The sequence below is a fragment of the Embiotoca jacksoni genome, unplaced genomic scaffold, assembly GCF_022577435.1.
Source record: "Embiotoca jacksoni isolate LCO1_2020_lvr unplaced genomic scaffold, fEmbJac1.0.p SCAF_40, whole genome shotgun sequence".
In the NCBI taxonomy this organism is placed as follows: Eukaryota; Metazoa; Chordata; class Actinopteri; family Embiotocidae; genus Embiotoca; species Embiotoca jacksoni.
The window spans coordinates 202,478-219,538 of NW_027185393.1; the positions used below are offsets into that span (position 1 = coordinate 202,478).

At 42.5% G+C, this 17,061-nt stretch overlaps 1 protein-coding gene across 3 annotated transcripts in view; it reads right to left on the reverse strand.

Annotated features, from left to right (window-relative positions):
- Positions 1-1,783: 1,783 nt before the first annotated feature.
- jmjd1cb (jumonji domain containing 1Cb) overlaps positions 1,784-17,061 on the reverse strand; it is a 91,183-nt gene continuing 75,905 nt past the window's right edge. For all 3 annotated transcript variants that reach the window (XM_069168577.1, XM_069168576.1, XM_069168575.1), the window contains 6 exons: positions 16,138-16,268; positions 15,551-15,673; positions 15,106-15,245; positions 14,841-15,017; positions 14,470-14,601; positions 1,784-3,345 (listed from right to left, as the gene is read on the reverse strand). In XM_069168577.1, coding sequence (XP_069024678.1) covers positions 3,256-3,345; positions 14,470-14,601; positions 14,841-15,017; positions 15,106-15,245; positions 15,551-15,673; positions 16,138-16,268 — 793 coding nt within the window. In that variant the 3' untranslated portion in view covers positions 1,784-3,255. The remainder of the gene's footprint in view (positions 3,346-14,469; positions 14,602-14,840; positions 15,018-15,105; positions 15,246-15,550; positions 15,674-16,137; positions 16,269-17,061) is intronic.

The following is a 17,061-nucleotide window of genomic DNA, read 5'->3' on the forward strand; positions in this document are numbered from 1 at the left end:
AGAATTCACAGATGTTTAGAGGAATTTACTCTCCCTCTATTTCATTGTGTTTCCTCCACATTCATCAGGTGGTGATTTGGTATATCTGGGTGTTGCTCTTTGTTGGTGATTTATGTGATGAGTTGGTGAGTAAGGGTTCCCTCTCACTCTTCCATGTAGACCAGGCGTGTCCAAACTTTTTTCAAAGAGGGCCAGATTTCATAATGTGAAAATGCCCAAAGGGGCAACGGTCCCTCCTGACGCTTTTTGAACCATAAAAGCCACATACAAATGTACTGTTCTATAACCATTTTATTCGCAATGACACAACAATTGTCATCTCTTCAAATGAAAATGCAACCAAATGTCATTCAGCCATTGAGGTGTGACAAATCTCAAAAAAACAATTCTGCCTTTCTTTGACATCTTGAGAATCAGATAACATAAAGAACAAGCTGTCTGGAATACATAAAACCTCCATGAAGCTGATAGATATCTTCACCCCAGGCTCATTTTAAACAGGACTTATTATGGGTGATGAAATGTAGTCTGTTAACATTTTAGTTCAAAACATATGAAACTTGCACAAGATCATTCAGAAAGTCATCTTTTGCTTGACAGTGCTGGGGTCCATAAATAATATATTTTAAGACGGAAGCTCCGGGGGCCATATCAAATCTGACCTTGAGCCGTGATTGGGCCCCGGGCCGGACTTTGAACACTTCCGATTGTAGACCCTGTTTGTGCATCAGTGCCGCCACTCATGTCAGCTGAACTTCCTTGAAGCCTTCAGAAACCTTCTCATCAGACGGCCATGGAGCCAGCGGACGTTTCATCTGAAAGCTTTGTTGCTATTCCATATCTCGTCTTGATTTCCAGTTTCCCTTAACTGTTATTTCTTAATAAAATTTCAGATAGGGGGAACTTTTTTTTCAAGCCTCCTCCTGCTGTGTAGGCATCTCTTAGCTTAATGTCAGCTCTTCAGTTAATGTCTAGAGGAGTCATCTACTGACGCTTCCATACAACTAGTTCATGAAGTTCTGAGACTTCAAGGTGACCAAACTTTTGCCACAATTACTCTTTTGTTTTGTTTTTCTATTATGTCGTGAAGATCCTTCAGGGGCTTGTTTTTATTTACCTGTTTTCACTTCAGAAAGGAACGATATGTCATTTGTTTGTGTTTTATAAAACTTAAGCCAGGCAGACGTTAATCTAATATGGGCGCCAAGTGGTGATGAAAACATAATGCAAATGTTTAATGCACAGAATATAGACTTTCTAAAGCATTCCGATTTTCTCTTATTTAATTTCAACAGTAAATTTTGATTTGATTTCAACCAACAAAAAATTGTTGGGCTTGTTTTGTGACTTAATTATGTAATAATAAAACACACAAAATCAAAGATAACCTCATAATTTGATTCAATGTATATTAGTTGTACATTAATTTAGTTCTTAAAATGTGACAGAAAATATTTCACTCTTATTGTAGTCAGTGTTGTTGTAATAAATTCTTACGGTGGATTCAAAGACTGAACCAAACATGCACTCTTTTGATTGTTTGTCATTTTTCAGTGTGTTGTAACACTGGATGAAATTATTGATAGATGATCTTGTTTCACCTATTATAGCTGACTGTATTGCAGGTTGTTGTTTTTTATCCTGTCATTCATTTACATGATTTTATGAGTGTGTTTCTGCTCCGTGTATCTGGCTGAGACTCATTTTTCTTGGTTACAGAGTTCACTCGGTGTCCTCCTCTCCAGTTTCAGCCCTGAATCAAAAACAGACAAACAAATATTTGATAAATCCATTTTAATGGAAAATGTAAAACCCTTTTGAACTTCAATGTACAAAACATGTAACACTTGCACTTTAAAATTTGAAATTAAAGCAAGCCATGTTTTAAAAAAATACCTCAGTGAATGTATATATTTACATATTATAGTTAACTTTTTCATTATTTTATCTTTTATCTTCAAAAGTTCACAATAGTAAATCTTAACAAAAACAAGACAATCAATTCTTTTCTTAAATAAATTACATCTTTTTTTTTGTAAATGTCTCAATTTTACAGTCAATACTTTCATAAAATGCTGAAGTGTAGAAGCTATTTAGTTTTTTTCTTTACATAATACAACTTTACCATCTTCAAAATAGTTTGGCAGTTCATTTCAGAAAATGGATTTATGGCATGAGGACTGTAGTGCATCAACATTTCCAAAGTTACAGGCAATAGCTTGTGTGTGCGTGTGTGTGCGTGTGTGTGCGTGTGTGCGTGTCTGTGTGTGTCCTCCATCACAGTAGAGCCGTATTACAACTGAAAACCACATTGTAAAAGAAAAAAAACAAAAACTGTACAACTCACATTTACAGTAATGCATTTTTGTCTTAATAACATCGCATTATCATAGAGCTATAAAATAAATACATCTTCACAGAGGAAATGAAACAATATTGTATGAAAAAGAAAGCCAAGAATAAAACGGCAACAGAAAGAACTAGAAAAAAAGGACGTGAACAGACGAGTTACAGAAGGAACAACGAAGGAGAAGCAGCAGCGACTGCTGACTGAAACATCTGAGATTTGTGGTTTGCATTTTTTTTTCACCCCCTCAACTTTTTTTTTTTCTTGATTATTAAAACATCAGAAATGTCATTTTTCATTGTGATGCTGCTGGTGATGCTGTTGTGATCAGCAAAATATTTTTGTCTGAGACGTTTGTGTGGCCTGCTGCTACAGACGGGGATTAAAGCCCTAAACCGTTATAATCCTCCGCAGATCAGAGCGGGAGAGCAGCGGCTCTGTCAGCAGCTCCACCATCACCGCTGCTTACAGGACAGTCCGAGTCGCCATGGAAACGGCATCTTAGCAGGATGCACCAGCAGTCACACTAAAAGAGCTCAGCTTCTCCAGCGGAGGTTTGAAGTGCTGTTTTACTGCTTTAATAAGGCTCCAGAATAACTCTTTCTTTCCTCCTTTCTTCCCTTTGTGTTTGGAGCGGATGAATCTTTAATCCCCATCAGGCCAGCGGTCCTCTGGCCTTGTGTTGAGTCCTCTTGGCACTGAAGGTTTGGGGTGATGATGAGGTGGGCCACCTGTAAGTGCTCACGCCGGCAGGTTCCCCCCCTGGATCACGTGACCAGCTCTGACCCCGGACACGTCTTGCGTTGGCGTGATGCGGTCCTCCACACGATGAGGAGGCTGCGGCGCCGGCCAGGTGCCGGTGAAAGTTGCAGCGCTCTCTGACGGGAGCGGGCGAGGCCGAGGGGGTGTCACGAGTTCTCCTCGTTGTCTTTGTCGGAGCTGCTCCTCTTCAGCGAGCTCACCGCCTCCTTCACACAGTGGAACAGGATGTTCTTCACCTGAGGACAAGAGAAACGCTTTCAATGGTTTCGGTCTTTATCTAAAAACATCTTTAAAAACCTGGGAGCCTCTCACATCACAACGTTACCCTCACTTTGTAAAGTAGGATTTCAGGTCTTCAGTTTATTGTTTCATGTTGTTAAATGATGAATAATCAACTGTGTGGTCAATGAAACATGCCTGGACTTATTGTTGCAGTTCTACTTCAGTCAGTGATCCTACATGTTGACACGCAGCCTCAGAACTGAGCCGCAGGATTTCATGCAACTATCACATATTTCTATTTGTCTGTTTGAAGGGAAAATATGACACTTTCTACCATTTGTGTTATTATGTCAGAAGTCTGTTTCATACAGTCAGTGTAAGACACACGCACACACACACGCACACACACACACACGCACACACACACGCACACACACACGCACACGCACACACACACGCGCACACACACACACACACACACACACACACACACACACACACGCACACACACACACACACACACACACACACACACACACACACACACACACACACACAAACACACAGCAGAGGGACTCAATGTCCAGAGGACATTACTGATGACTCACTATGCCATTCTATTTGTCTCACACACGCACACAGAGACAGTCCGTCATTCAGCGACAGATGACAGATGTGGCTTTAAGCCGAGCAGCCAATCAGACGGCTGCACTGCTTCCTGCTGAACAATGACAGCCTCTGACGTCGCAGTCTGCATCTTTGGTCACTTCCTGTTGCACAGCGCTCGGCTGCTGTTCGTGGATTGATCTCAGGTATCTTAGCTCATAAATCCCTGGAACTGTAACACATACTTCCTCTACTAAACTACCTGTGTTGCAAAATTTCTTGCTGACTTTGTACTTTATGTGCTATTTCCGGCCGCTAGCTCAGCAGTTAGCAGAGGCTTGTCTGTCCTCCCTCTGCTTCTCCTGCTCATTGTTTCCAATGTTTTGTTTTTTCTTGGTCTTTCTTTAGTGAGCAATGTAGTCGTGATAAATGTGGTCTTATCGCAGCGTTGGATGCGAGACCAAATTAAATTCACAGCATCCTACGATGGACAACCACCCATTAGCTATGGTAGATTATCAAAACCCAGCAGCCACTGCGGTCCGACCCAAGGTTGACCCTGTAACCCGTCCCCCATCAGGTCCCGGGCAGCCCGGGTGTCCAAACTACGGCCTGCGGGCCAACTGCGGCCCGTGTTCCATTTTTAATTGGCCCGCAGCAAATTCTAAAAATATCATGGAACATGGCCCACACATGAAATTTGCACTTGATTGTATTGTACTTCTTAGTTTTAACACCAGGTGAAGCTACCATCTTCATTGACGACTCTTCAACAGAAGAAAAATTCTGCAACGGATGACCAAAAATGGCAGACCCAAAGAAACCCAAGACAGCAACCGAGTGCAGAAAATTTCAGACATGGTGGGAAAATGAATATTTCTTCATAGAAGTCAAGGGAAAGTGTGTCTGTTTGATTTGCAATGAAACTGTTGCAGTGATGAAAGAGTATAATGTACGACAACACTAGGAAACAAAACATCAGACCTACATGTCCGACACTGGCGCGGAGTGAGAAGAGAATGTTAAGCAAATGGCAGCTAGCCTGTGAGCTCAACAACAGTATGTTTTCCGTGCTAACAAAAGACAAGAAAATGCTACAATAGCCAGCTACGAGGTAGCTCAACACGGGAAATCTTTATCAGATGGTGACTTCATAAAACAGTGCCTCACTAAAGTCACAGAAATAATGTGCCCTGAAAAGATGCAAGGATTCAACAATGTGAACATGTCCAGAAACACAGTTGTGCGCTGAATCGAAGGCTTGTCAGCTAACTTAAAACATCAAGTGTCACATAAAGCTTGTGCTTTTGATTTCTACTCGATTGCATGTGATGAGAGCACTGATGCCACAGACACCGCGCAGCTGTTAATTCTTTTGCGGGGAGTTGACGATAACTTTTGCATTACGGAGGAGCTGCTTGATCTCAGGAGTCTAAAGGGCACAACAACGGGTAAGGACATTTTTGAAGCTGCGTCAGATGCAATTGACAAAATGGAACTTAAATGGGATAAGCTGTGTGGAGTTACAACGGACGGGCTCCAGCCCAGGCGAGCACAAAGGAACGGCCTCAGTGGTGTGCGCCAGTGGGGGAGAGTGGAGGCGAGGCTGTTAACATGCACTGCATCATCCACCAAACAGTCTGCCAAAACAGTCCAGCTTGACGATGTGATGAACACAGTTGTGAAAACTGTCAACATAATTGGAGCACGAGGGCTCTACCACAGAGAATTTCAAGCTTTCCTATCTGATGTCGAAGCTGAATACAGGGATGTCCTCTGTCATTCTGATGTGCGCTGGCTTTAGTCTTGGTCTTTGCTTTATTCCCTGAGATCAGAAATTGACAAGTTTTTGAAAGAGAAGGACCGGCCTCTACATGAACTGAGGGACCCTCTACGGTTGGCAGATCTGGCATTTCTAGTTGATCTTACTGATCACCTTAACGCACTGAACAAGAGACTACAAGGCAAAGACCAGCCTGTACCACAACTTTATGCACACATAAAAGCATTCTGTGCAAAACTTTGTCTCTTTGAGACACAACTACGCAACTTCAATGTTGCGCACTTCCCCACGGTCCGAAATCGGATGTGCTTTTCCAAAGGCAAATATGTGTCTGTGATCACATCTCTTATGACAGAATTCAGTCGGCGCTTCCGAGACTTTTCTGTCGTTGAGAAAGAAATCAAGCTGTTCTCGACTCCCTTCCTGATGGATGCAGAAGAAATGGAAGAGAGTCTGCAATTAGAACTTATCGAAATGCAGTGTGATGATTGTCTGAAGAATCAACATCAGCTTTTCTCCCTACCCGACTTGGAAAAGGCCAAGTTTCCTCTGATGCGACGCCACGCAAAAAGAATGATGAGCCTGTTCAGCTCAACCTACATATGTGAGCAAACATTTTCTCTGTTAACTCTGAACAAAAGCAGATTGAGAACCACAATGACCGACACCCATCTCTTTGATGTCCTTCGCATCTCAACCACTAAACTTACTCCTGACCTGCCAGCCATCCTTCAGTCCAAAGTGCAACATCACTGCTCCCACTAAGTGCAACGCAGTTCCCATTATGAGTTAAAAATATATTACACAGTATTCATGTGTTGAAAAGCTCAATTACTTAATAAATTCAGCCAATTAAAGATGATAACATTTTCTAACAAACGTTAGTTGATGTGTTAACAACCCCAATAACTTATTTGCATAACTAACTTGTAAATAGACCCATCCCCTTGTTCCCTTCTTTTTCCCTCTTTATACAGGGCTGTGAAGGGGGATCACCATCCTGACTAAAAAGCAATCTGAGGCAGCTGTTTTGAGAACGAGCCGTTAACCCTTTTTGTAACAAAATGAATAAAAACCCGTAAATGGAAAGTTGTGATGGAGGCTGTTTTTGTATTTAATCATATTCAATTATCAAGCATAATTTCTCCATTATAAGGGCCCGAGCACCAAAGGTGCGAAAGCCCTACTGTTATTCGTAAAATGATTATTCTTTTCGTCCCGTATTTTTCTCCACAAAAAACTGAATTTTTGGAGGCTTTCTCATATTCAAAAACTCATGAAAGTCGGTACACATATCTCTCCCGGTGAAAAATTGCATATTATAATGGAGTCGCTAGTGGGCGTGGCCAAATGGCTCGCTGGCGCCCCCTAAAGAGATGCCCCGGCGGCTACATTTACCTACATGCACGAAATTCGGTGGACACGTGTATCACACCTAGACGTACAAAAAAGTTAAATTGCACCGTTACGTCAACTCAACAGGAAGTCCACCATTTTGAATGTTGTACTTTAACGAACTCCTCCTAGGGATTTTGTCGGACTGACTTGAAATTGAGTCAGTTCACTCTTAACATGTTTGGGATTAAAAAAAAGAATTTGTTTTTGTTGATCGGTGTGCCTGTGGTGTGGCTGCCATTTTGAGCGTCTTGCCATGAAACTACAAGTTGCTGTAAATCTTATGTACATGGACCGACCTTCTCCAAACATCACAGGTATGATAACAGCCCCGCCCTGAAGACCCCTGTGGGGTAATATTCGCTCATAGTCATAGCGCCCCCTGTTGGCCACTGGAAATGACACTTTTCATACTTTCACATGCTACGTCGAGCTGGTTGATCATATGAACCTGAAGTCAGGTCAGAATAGCCTAAACATGTGGTTGATGATATATTGAGAAGTTCATTCGACTTTGTCAAAGGGTGTCGCCGTGGCGATGCGGCAAAGTCTGATGTTTTGCCGTGACACAGGAAGTTGATGTTTAAGGTCAAAGGATGCTTGAAACCTCACGAAACGTGACACATACATCCGGCGTGAGTGGTGAGACAATACATCTGATGTGTTTTGCGAGTGGGTGTGGCCAAACGACTCGCTAGCGCCCCCTAAACTGCAGCCCCGGCACCTAATTTCAACAGGAAGTCTGCCATTTTGAATTTAGTCGCCATTTTTGGCGATTCACACAATGTTGTACTTTAAAAAACTCCTACAGATTTTGTCGGACGGACTTGAAATTTAGTCTGTGCAATCTTAACAATTATAAGTTATCAAAATAATTAGTTTTCGTCGATCGGTGTGACCGTGGCGTGGCGGCCAAAAAGTGACCAAAAAGTCATACATGTCGTCCTATAAGTGACTTTTGGGTCACTTTTTGCTATAGTATGACTTTTTGTTTAAAGTTATGACAAAGGGCGGATTTGAAACCCACACCTTCTAACTGAGGCAACAGCACTCACCACTACACCACCAATCTTTCCAAGCAATAGACAGCATTATGACAAATCTTTGACTCACTGCACCTTCCACAAATATTAATTCAAATGCGACCAAAATTGCCACAGACATTCTTTGGATAGCAGATATACGTGTTTTCAAGGGGGTCTGCAGTGATATTAAATATCTTCCTGTAATGTTTTGTGGAAGCCAAAACTTTTTCAATTTCTCCAAACATTTCAACTTTACTAACAGTTCAATCACTGTCAACAGGGCAAGGTGGAATTTGAACCATTAATAGCATCCTTGGTGAAGTAGAATCTTTTACCTGTTGAGTTAACCAGACTGTCGGCTGAGTCGTTGGAAGCTCTGAGTGAACTCCGTGAAACACTTTCTCCTGCCGCGACTCTGACTCCAGTACCGAAGATAGTCCAGTGGTCTACGATGCCGACGCCGAGCTGGAAACGACCTCATGAAGACACGGGTTCGAGCCCCGCCAAGGTATTACACATGCTTCACGGATGGCTAGGCGGGGTTACGCCACATGGTTCACGGGGGTGAGTCCCTCTAAGGCAAATCCCCGTAGGGGTAAGCCACATGGTTCACAGGGGTGAGTCCCTCTAAGGCAAATCCCTGTAGGGGTAAGCCACATGGTTCACGGGGGCCAAGTCCCTCTAAGGGTAAGCCACATGGTTCACGGGGGCTAAGTCCCTCTAAGGGTAAGCCACATGGTTCACGGGGGCTAAGTCCCTCTAAGGGTAAGCCACATGCTTCACAGAGTGCTCACAGTTTCGGGGTCGTGTTGTACATACTAACACCAAACTAAAGGTTAACAACAATACAATAACCCTAATAAAAATACCATTAATGCTATAGTATGACCATTTTTTTCGGACGACATGCAGTTGCCTCAACTGGGTTCGACCACCACATGTCAGCTCAGAAAAAGGTCATACTCCAAAAAGTTATAAAAAAGTCATTTTTGTATATAGCATATAGTATATTGTATACAGTATATAATATACAGTTTAGCCAGGGCGGTGCGGCTAAGTTTGATGTTTCGCCGTGACACAGGAAGTTGATGTTGATGAGCTATTTTTTTTTTTTTATAACAAGAATAAGGAACGAGATCGAGAAAAAAAATCAAAACTGCAAGCGGGAATATGTGGACCCTCGCATGCTGCACGTCGGGGAGCTGGTGGCCCCGACCCGCTGGATCCCCAACGTGCGGTGTGCGAGGGCCCGCATATCACTGCTTGCAGTTTTAATTAGAGATGTGATTATATTATTATTAGAAATTCCAACAAAAAATAAAATGAGTAAAATTAAGAGCAAGCAAAGGAAAATTCCCGGGATGGAGCGTGTGATTTTGAAACTGCTGACTAAGGATAAAAAAAAAAATATATATATATACAGTGGGGCAAAAAAGTATTTAGTCAGCCACCAATTGTGCAAGTTCTCCCACTTAAAAAGATGAGAGACGCCTGTAATTTTCATCATAGGTACACTTCAACTATGAGAGACAAAATGAGAAAAAAAATTCCTGAAAATCACATTGTCTGATTTTTAAAGAATATATTTGCAAATTATGGTGGACAATAAGTATTTGGTCAATAACAAAAGTTCATCTCAATACTTTGTTATATACCCTTTGTTGGCAATGACAGAGGTCAAACGTTTTCTGTAAGTCTTCACAAGTTTTTCACACACTGTTGCTGGTATTTTGGCCCATTCCTCCATGCAGATCTCCTCTAGAGCAGTGATGTTTTGGGGCTGTCGCTGGGCAACACGGACTTTCAACTCCCTCCACAGATTTTCTATGGGGTTGAGATCTGGAGACTGGCTAGGCCACTCCAGGACCTTGAAATGCTTCTTACGAAGCCACTCCTTCGTTGCCCGGGCGGTGTGTTTGGGATCATTGTCATGCTGAAAGACCCAGCCACGTTTCATCTTCAATGCCCTTGCTGATGGAAGGAGGTTTTCACTCAAAATCTCACGATACATGGCCCCATTCATTCTTTCCTTTACACGGATCAGTCGTCCTGGTCCCCTTGCAGAAAAACAGCCCCAAAGCATGATGTTTCCACCCCCATGCTTCACACTAGGTATGGTGTTCTTTGGATGCAACTCGGCATTCTTTCTCCTCCAAACACGACGAGTTGAGTTTTTACCAAAAAGTTCTATTTTGGTTTCATCTGACCATATGACATTCTCCCAATCCTCTTCTGGATCATCCAAATGCTCTCTAGCAAACTTCAGACGGGCCTGGACATGTACTGGCTTAAGCAGGGGGACACGTCTGGCACTGCAGGATTTGAGTCCCTGGCGGCGTAGTGTGTTACTGATGGTAGCCTTTGTTACTTTGGTCCCAGCTCTCTGCAGGTCATTCACCAGATCCCCCCGTGTGGTTCTGGGATTTTTGTTCACCGTTCTTGTGATCATTTTGGCCCCACGGGGTGAGATCTTGCGTGGAGCCCCAGATCGAGGGAGATTATCAGTGGTCTTGTATGTCTTCCATTTTCTAATAATTGCTCCCACAGTTGATTTCTTCACACCAAGCTGCTTACCTATTGCAGATTCAGTCTTCCCAGCCCTGGTGCAGGTCTACAATTTTGTTTCTGGTGTCCTTTGACAGCTCTTTGGTCTTGGCCATAGTGGAGTTTGGAGTGTGACTGTTTGAGGTTGTGGACAGGTGTCTTTTATACTGATAACAAGTTCAAACAGGTGCCATTAATACAGGTAACGAGTGGAGGACAGAGGAGCCTCTTAAAGAAGAAGTTACAGGTCTGTGAGAGCCAGAAATCTTGCTTGTTTGTAGGTGACCAAATACTTATTTTACTGAGGAATTTACCAATTAATTCATAAAAAATCCTACAATGTGATTTCCTGGATTCTTTCCCCCCATTCTGTCTCTCATAGTTGAAGTGTACCTATGATGAAAATTACAGGCGTCTCTCATCTTTTTAAGTGGGAGAACTTGCACAATTGGTGGCTGACTAAATACTTTTTTGCCCCACTGTATATATATATATATATATATATATATGTGTAGTAAGACTGTTGTTCCAGTCGGACGTAATGACACATGATTACAACATTTGGAGGTCATTAAAATTAATGGTGAACCTGTGTTTAACTTTGTCAAAAGAACGTAAGACTGTAGTTTTCTAATGTCATGAGTGGAAAACGTCCTGGTTGACTTTGTGATTTGAGCTGCACGTCTCTCTGCAGGTTATTTACGCGTCTCCTGCCCAACAATCTCAATTAAAGGATGATTTAATTTAGGTCATAAAAATCTCTGTTACTAAATACATTGATGACTAATCATTAAACTGCAGCATGAAAAATATAAATCATGTGAATATTACCAATCACATTCCTGGAAACATGCAAGGAGAAGTGGCAGAAACCTTCCTCTATAGATTATCTACCAACCCCAGACTTCAGTTATAACCTCATTCATTCAACAGCCTTCCTGTCGGCCTCTCATCCAAACTGGGGCCTGAAAAAGTTCAACATACCGAGGACATAACCAGGTTAAACAAGACTCTCATACTTTTTATGCCATGCGGTCAAACAGGCAGTGGTTTTATAAACTAAGTCAACTCAGGGTTTCCCAATGTAGCTATGAGCAGGTTCAGTGTTCAGCACAAGTTACCATGACTACCTGTCCAGGTAGTGAAAAAGAGCAAACCTGAAGTTATTTTGCTAACCCCAAATCCTGCTCTGAGGATCCTCCAGAAAACATAATAAAAACAGTTTGATTTGTTGCTTTTCGTCCAGTTGCTTCTGATTTAAGAGTTTCCAACTGAATTCTCTGACTTTTCATCTGATTTAGTCGCCTGGCTGAGTCGACTGTTGCTCTCGTATCAGTGTTTGCTCAGCCACTCTGAAGGACAGATCAATCAGTGACCAGTGTCGGCAGTTCAAAATTTTGTCCCACCCTTCCTTCACTGTGATGTCTGGTGACATTGACGAGTGCAGCGTTAATATTTTTCAATTCTCGCTGACCGGAAAAACTTGCCAAGCATTCAGCGCAGATTAAACTCAGCTCAGCGCCTCGTTCAAATATGCTGAACTCGTGGGGAAAAAACACTTCGGTGGACACGGTAGGCAGTTGCAGCGGTGGCACTGTGTCGGCTAATTGCAATTGCACCGTTGTTTAAGTGGTGTGAAAAAGTGTTTGCCACCTTCCTGATTTTCAAATTTTTTTTGCATGTCTGCCACACTTAAATGTTTCAGATCATCAAACAAATTTAAATATTAGTCAAAGATAACACAAGTAAACACAAAATGCAGTTTTTAAATGAAGGTTTTTATTATTAAGGGAGAAAAACAATCCAAACCCACATGGCCCTGTGTGAAAAAGTGTTTGCCCCCTCCTGTTAAAACATAACTTAACTGTGGTTTATCACACCTGAGTTCAATTTCTCGAGCCACACCCAGGCCTGATTACTGCCACACCTGTTCTCAATCAAGAAATCACTTCAATAGGACCTGCCTGACAAAGTGAAGTAGACCAGAAGATCCTCAAAAGATAGACATCATGCCGAGATCCAAAGAAATTCAGGAACAAATGAGAAAGAAAGTAATTGAGATCTATCAGTCTGGAAAAGGTTCTAAAGCCATTTCTAAAGCTTTGGGACTCCAGAGAACCACAGTGAGAGCCATTATCCACAAATGGAGAAAACATGGAACAGTGGTGAACCTTCCCAGGAGTGTCCGGCCGACCAAAATTACCCCGAGAGCGCAGTGACGACTCATCCGAGAGGTCACAAAAGAACAACAACATCCAAAGAACTGCAGGCCTCACTTGCCTCAGTTAAGGCAGTTCATGACTCCACCAGAAGAAAGAGACTCGGCAAAAATGGCTGCATGGCAGAGTTCCAAGACCAAAACCACCGCTGAGCAAAAAGAACATTAAGGCTCGTCTCATTTTTTCCAGAAAACATCTTGATGATCCCCAAGACTTTTGGGAAAATCCCCTGTGGACTGACGAGACAAAAGTTGAACTTTTTGGAAGGTGTGTGTCCCGTTACATCTGGCGTAAAAGTAACACCGCATTTCAGAAAAAGAACATCATACCAACAGTAAAATATGGTGGTGGTAGTGTGATGGTCTGGGGCTGTTTTGCTGCTTCAGGACCTGGAAGACTTGCTGTGATAAATGGAACCATGAATTCTACTGTCTACCAAAACATCCTGAAGGAGAATGTTCAAGCTGAAGCCAACTTGGGTTCTGCAGCAGGACAATGATCCAAAACACACCAGCAAGTCCACCTCTGAATGGATGAAGAAAAACAAAATGAAGACTTTGGAGTGGCCTCGTCAAAGTCCTGACCTGAATCCTATTGAGATGCTGTGGCATGACCTTAAAAAGGAGGTTCGTGCTCGAAAACCCTCCAATGTGGCTGAATTACAACAACTCTGTAAAGATGAGTGGGCCAAAATTCCTCCACAGCGCTGTAAAAGACTCATCGCAAGTTATCGCAAACGCTTGATTGCAGTTGTTGCTGCAAAGGGTGGCCCAACCAGTTATTAGGTTTAGGGGGCAAACACTTTTTCACACAGGGCCATGTGGGTTTGGATTGTTTTTCTCCCTTAATAATAAAAACCTTCATTTAAAAACTGCATTTTGTGTTTACTTGTGTTATCTTTGACTAATATTTAAATTTGTTTGATGATCTGAAACATTTAAGTGTGACAAACATGCAAAAAAAATAAGAAATCAGGAAGGGGGCAAACACTTTTTCACACCACTGTATATGTAAACATGTTTCTTAGCTGTATATATTTCTATTTATGTTTTGTATGTTTATCTATGTCTGTTTTTGCACGTTGAGAGGAGTTACAACTGGAGTCAAATTCCTTGTATGTGTTAACATACCTGGCCAATTAAGCTGATTCTGATTGGATGAAATCAGTATCAGTATCGCCCAGTGGGAGGGAACAACTGCAAACGATTCCCTGTGAGTGACAGGTCTGTGAACACCTGCATAATGTGTGACCCCACCCAGCCTCGCCCAGTCTCACCCTGACTCTGGTTCTGACTGAGGTTTCTTCCTTTTAAAAGGGGACTTTTTCCTCCCCACTTGTAACCATGTTTGCTCATTTGGGAATTGTTATTTTTTTTCTTTATAACATTGTAAAGTATTATTTTGTAACATGCCCATTATTTATTCAAAATTGAATTGAATTGATATTGAAATTATTCAGGTCATGACACCTATAACATCAATGTGAGAAGGACCCGAACCAGTCCCCATAATAATAATAAAAAAAAAAGGTCTGTCAATATTGTGGTGTTGATGTTGGTTCATTACCTGTAATTTATCCTCGTAGTTGACCTCCTCATTGTTGGGACGCAGCTCTTGGGAGAGGTGGAAGGAGCTGGCCACGTGCTCAGGTGACACAAAGTCATTAATGACCTGAACACAGCTGTGAAGGTTCTGGACCTGACAGGCAGGAGAGAGATTGTTTACAACAACATAACAGTTAACAACTACTGCTAGAATAGAAGGAAAATATGAGGAAATATAGCAGAAATCTGGAATATAGATGGTATGTGATTTTTCAGATGGTGCAGCGGGTTCCCCACTGATCATTATTTTGGAGGTTCGATCCCCAGTTCCTCCTGTCCACATGCTGAAGTGTGTGTATGTGTGTGTGTGGGTACTTAATATATTGTAAATACCTGGTGCATGGCTCCTGCGGGTATCAAGACAGAGTCTCCCAGGAACTGAACCACGGTCCAGCCCTGAACTCCATGATCATCCAGCAGCTGCTGACGCTGCTTCCTGCTCAGGTACCAGCTCTGCTCCCTGATTGGGTCCTGGTCCAGCGAGATGTCCAATCCCTGCTCCTTACAGAGCTGAGGGGGGGAGAAGGAGGAGGGTTTGTGAGGTTAGCATTACACTGATATTCACTACGTTATTGAACATGTCTGCGTGAGTGCTGACCTTGTGCAGGAACTCTCTGACTTTGTCCATGTCTCTGCTGAGGTAGATGTGCCACAGCGCCCCCGGTGTTTCACTGGAGTCCTTCAGCCTCTTTCGAACCCCCTCATCGAGATCCTCCTCCTCGAGACGCTTCAACACTCCTACAAACAGACACACACACATTCATGTTTCGAACGCTAAATTTAATTTAAAAAAAAAAAAATTCCAGTCAATAAACTAATTCTATTCTTTTTTTTATTTAAGGTCAAAAATCCTGAATTATTCAGTTCATAAAGACAGAAAAGTGTTAAGTCTTTTACTGAATAAATAGACACATTTTCTTCATTTGGATTCTTTGAAAATACCATTTCTATATTATTCTCACCTGGTCACAGTAATTAAGGAAATAATACACAATGACAGACACGTTCTCAGGTCTAAGCTAATTGACTCCAGTAAGTCTCACCAGTTTTGGACAGGACTCCGTTGCCTTTGGCTACTCCAACATAGACCAGAACAGAGACCACATCCGAGACTTCCACGTGGAGGTTGGCAGTCCCAAAGTCGTGGTCCTGAGATGCAGCTACACCTGAGAGACACAACGGATTCATTAGAACAAGAGCAGAAGAAGATTTGTAGCTGCATTTTATATGGAATTACATACAGTAGTTGACAACATGGAGGTTTGAGTAATGCTCATCACATGTGACTTAAACTGGTATTCACTGCAATTTTTTAGTGATAAGACAACGATTAAATCATTGTTCACTACATACATAACAAAACGTAGCCAATGTGTAATTAAGGAGAGCAATTATCTAATCGTTCAAACTACCAACAGATTAAACATAATATCTAAACGTTTGTTACGTGTACACAACTACTCGTCTCTGCTAGCCGTGAGACCGTCAGGTTGTTTATTTCCTTGCTCATTTTGTTAATAAACAAATGAGCAAGTCCTCCGAATAAGGAGGACTTTTCATGTAAAAATATTTAGGTGAAATGCAGACGTTGCCAAGTGACGTGAACCCACGGCGGCTGTTTTCCTTTTACCGTAGGCACAGCAGAGTCTCGGCCCCAGATCAGGCCTCACGAAGAAAGACGGCAGGTGGGAAGCGAGGTTGAGGTTCCCCTCTGGGTCAGAATACTCAGGCAGCGGCAGGTTCTTCATCAAGTCATCATATCTGTAATAAATCACCTCGTTTAGGATTATTGGATTATTTCTATGCATCGTTAAACCCCTGTTTATAAAATTCATTAAAAACATCAAGGGCATTTTCAGTATTCACATTTCTGGTGCCGACACAAGTGGCAGCCGACCCACTATCTCTGTATGTGTTATGTTTTGTTTCCCCTCCCCTAAGCTGCCAGCCCAGAAAGTGCAGCCCCCTCTCCCTTTTAGCATTTTAACACATCAGATTGGTTCAACGGCACCCCCTGCAGACAGCTCGGACAACTGTTTCCTCCTCCATCCTCTCAGACCCCAGTTTCAAAAAACACCAGACCCCCTGCACTTTGTCTACCATTTTTGAAAAGATACACATCGGACCTTTAGTATGAGACGTGCCACACGCCAAAGTTCCTGGACAACCCTCCCTTTGTGGGGTGTATCAGGGTGGACAACGGGAGAGTACAGGTGGAGGAATTCATTGTACGGAGCCGGTCAAAACAACTGCAGTTGAATACATCCAAGAAGGAAATGTTGGTGGACTATCACATGACAAGAGGCTCAAGGGCCCAAAGGCTGGAGTCCTGAAACTCCCGCACATGTTTTTATGAGTCTGTGCCAATCAGCAACCAGCAGTGACGTCACCTGTTGGTTTGTGAACGTCATGAAGCCTCCAGTTCAGATTCTGTCCATCATCATCTTGCTAGTTCGGAGGGGTTTGGAGCAGGAAGTGATCATATTTGGACAAGCTGGGGGAGGAACCAGCGGTGGATCTGACTGATCTGATTGGAAACCTGATGATACTACCC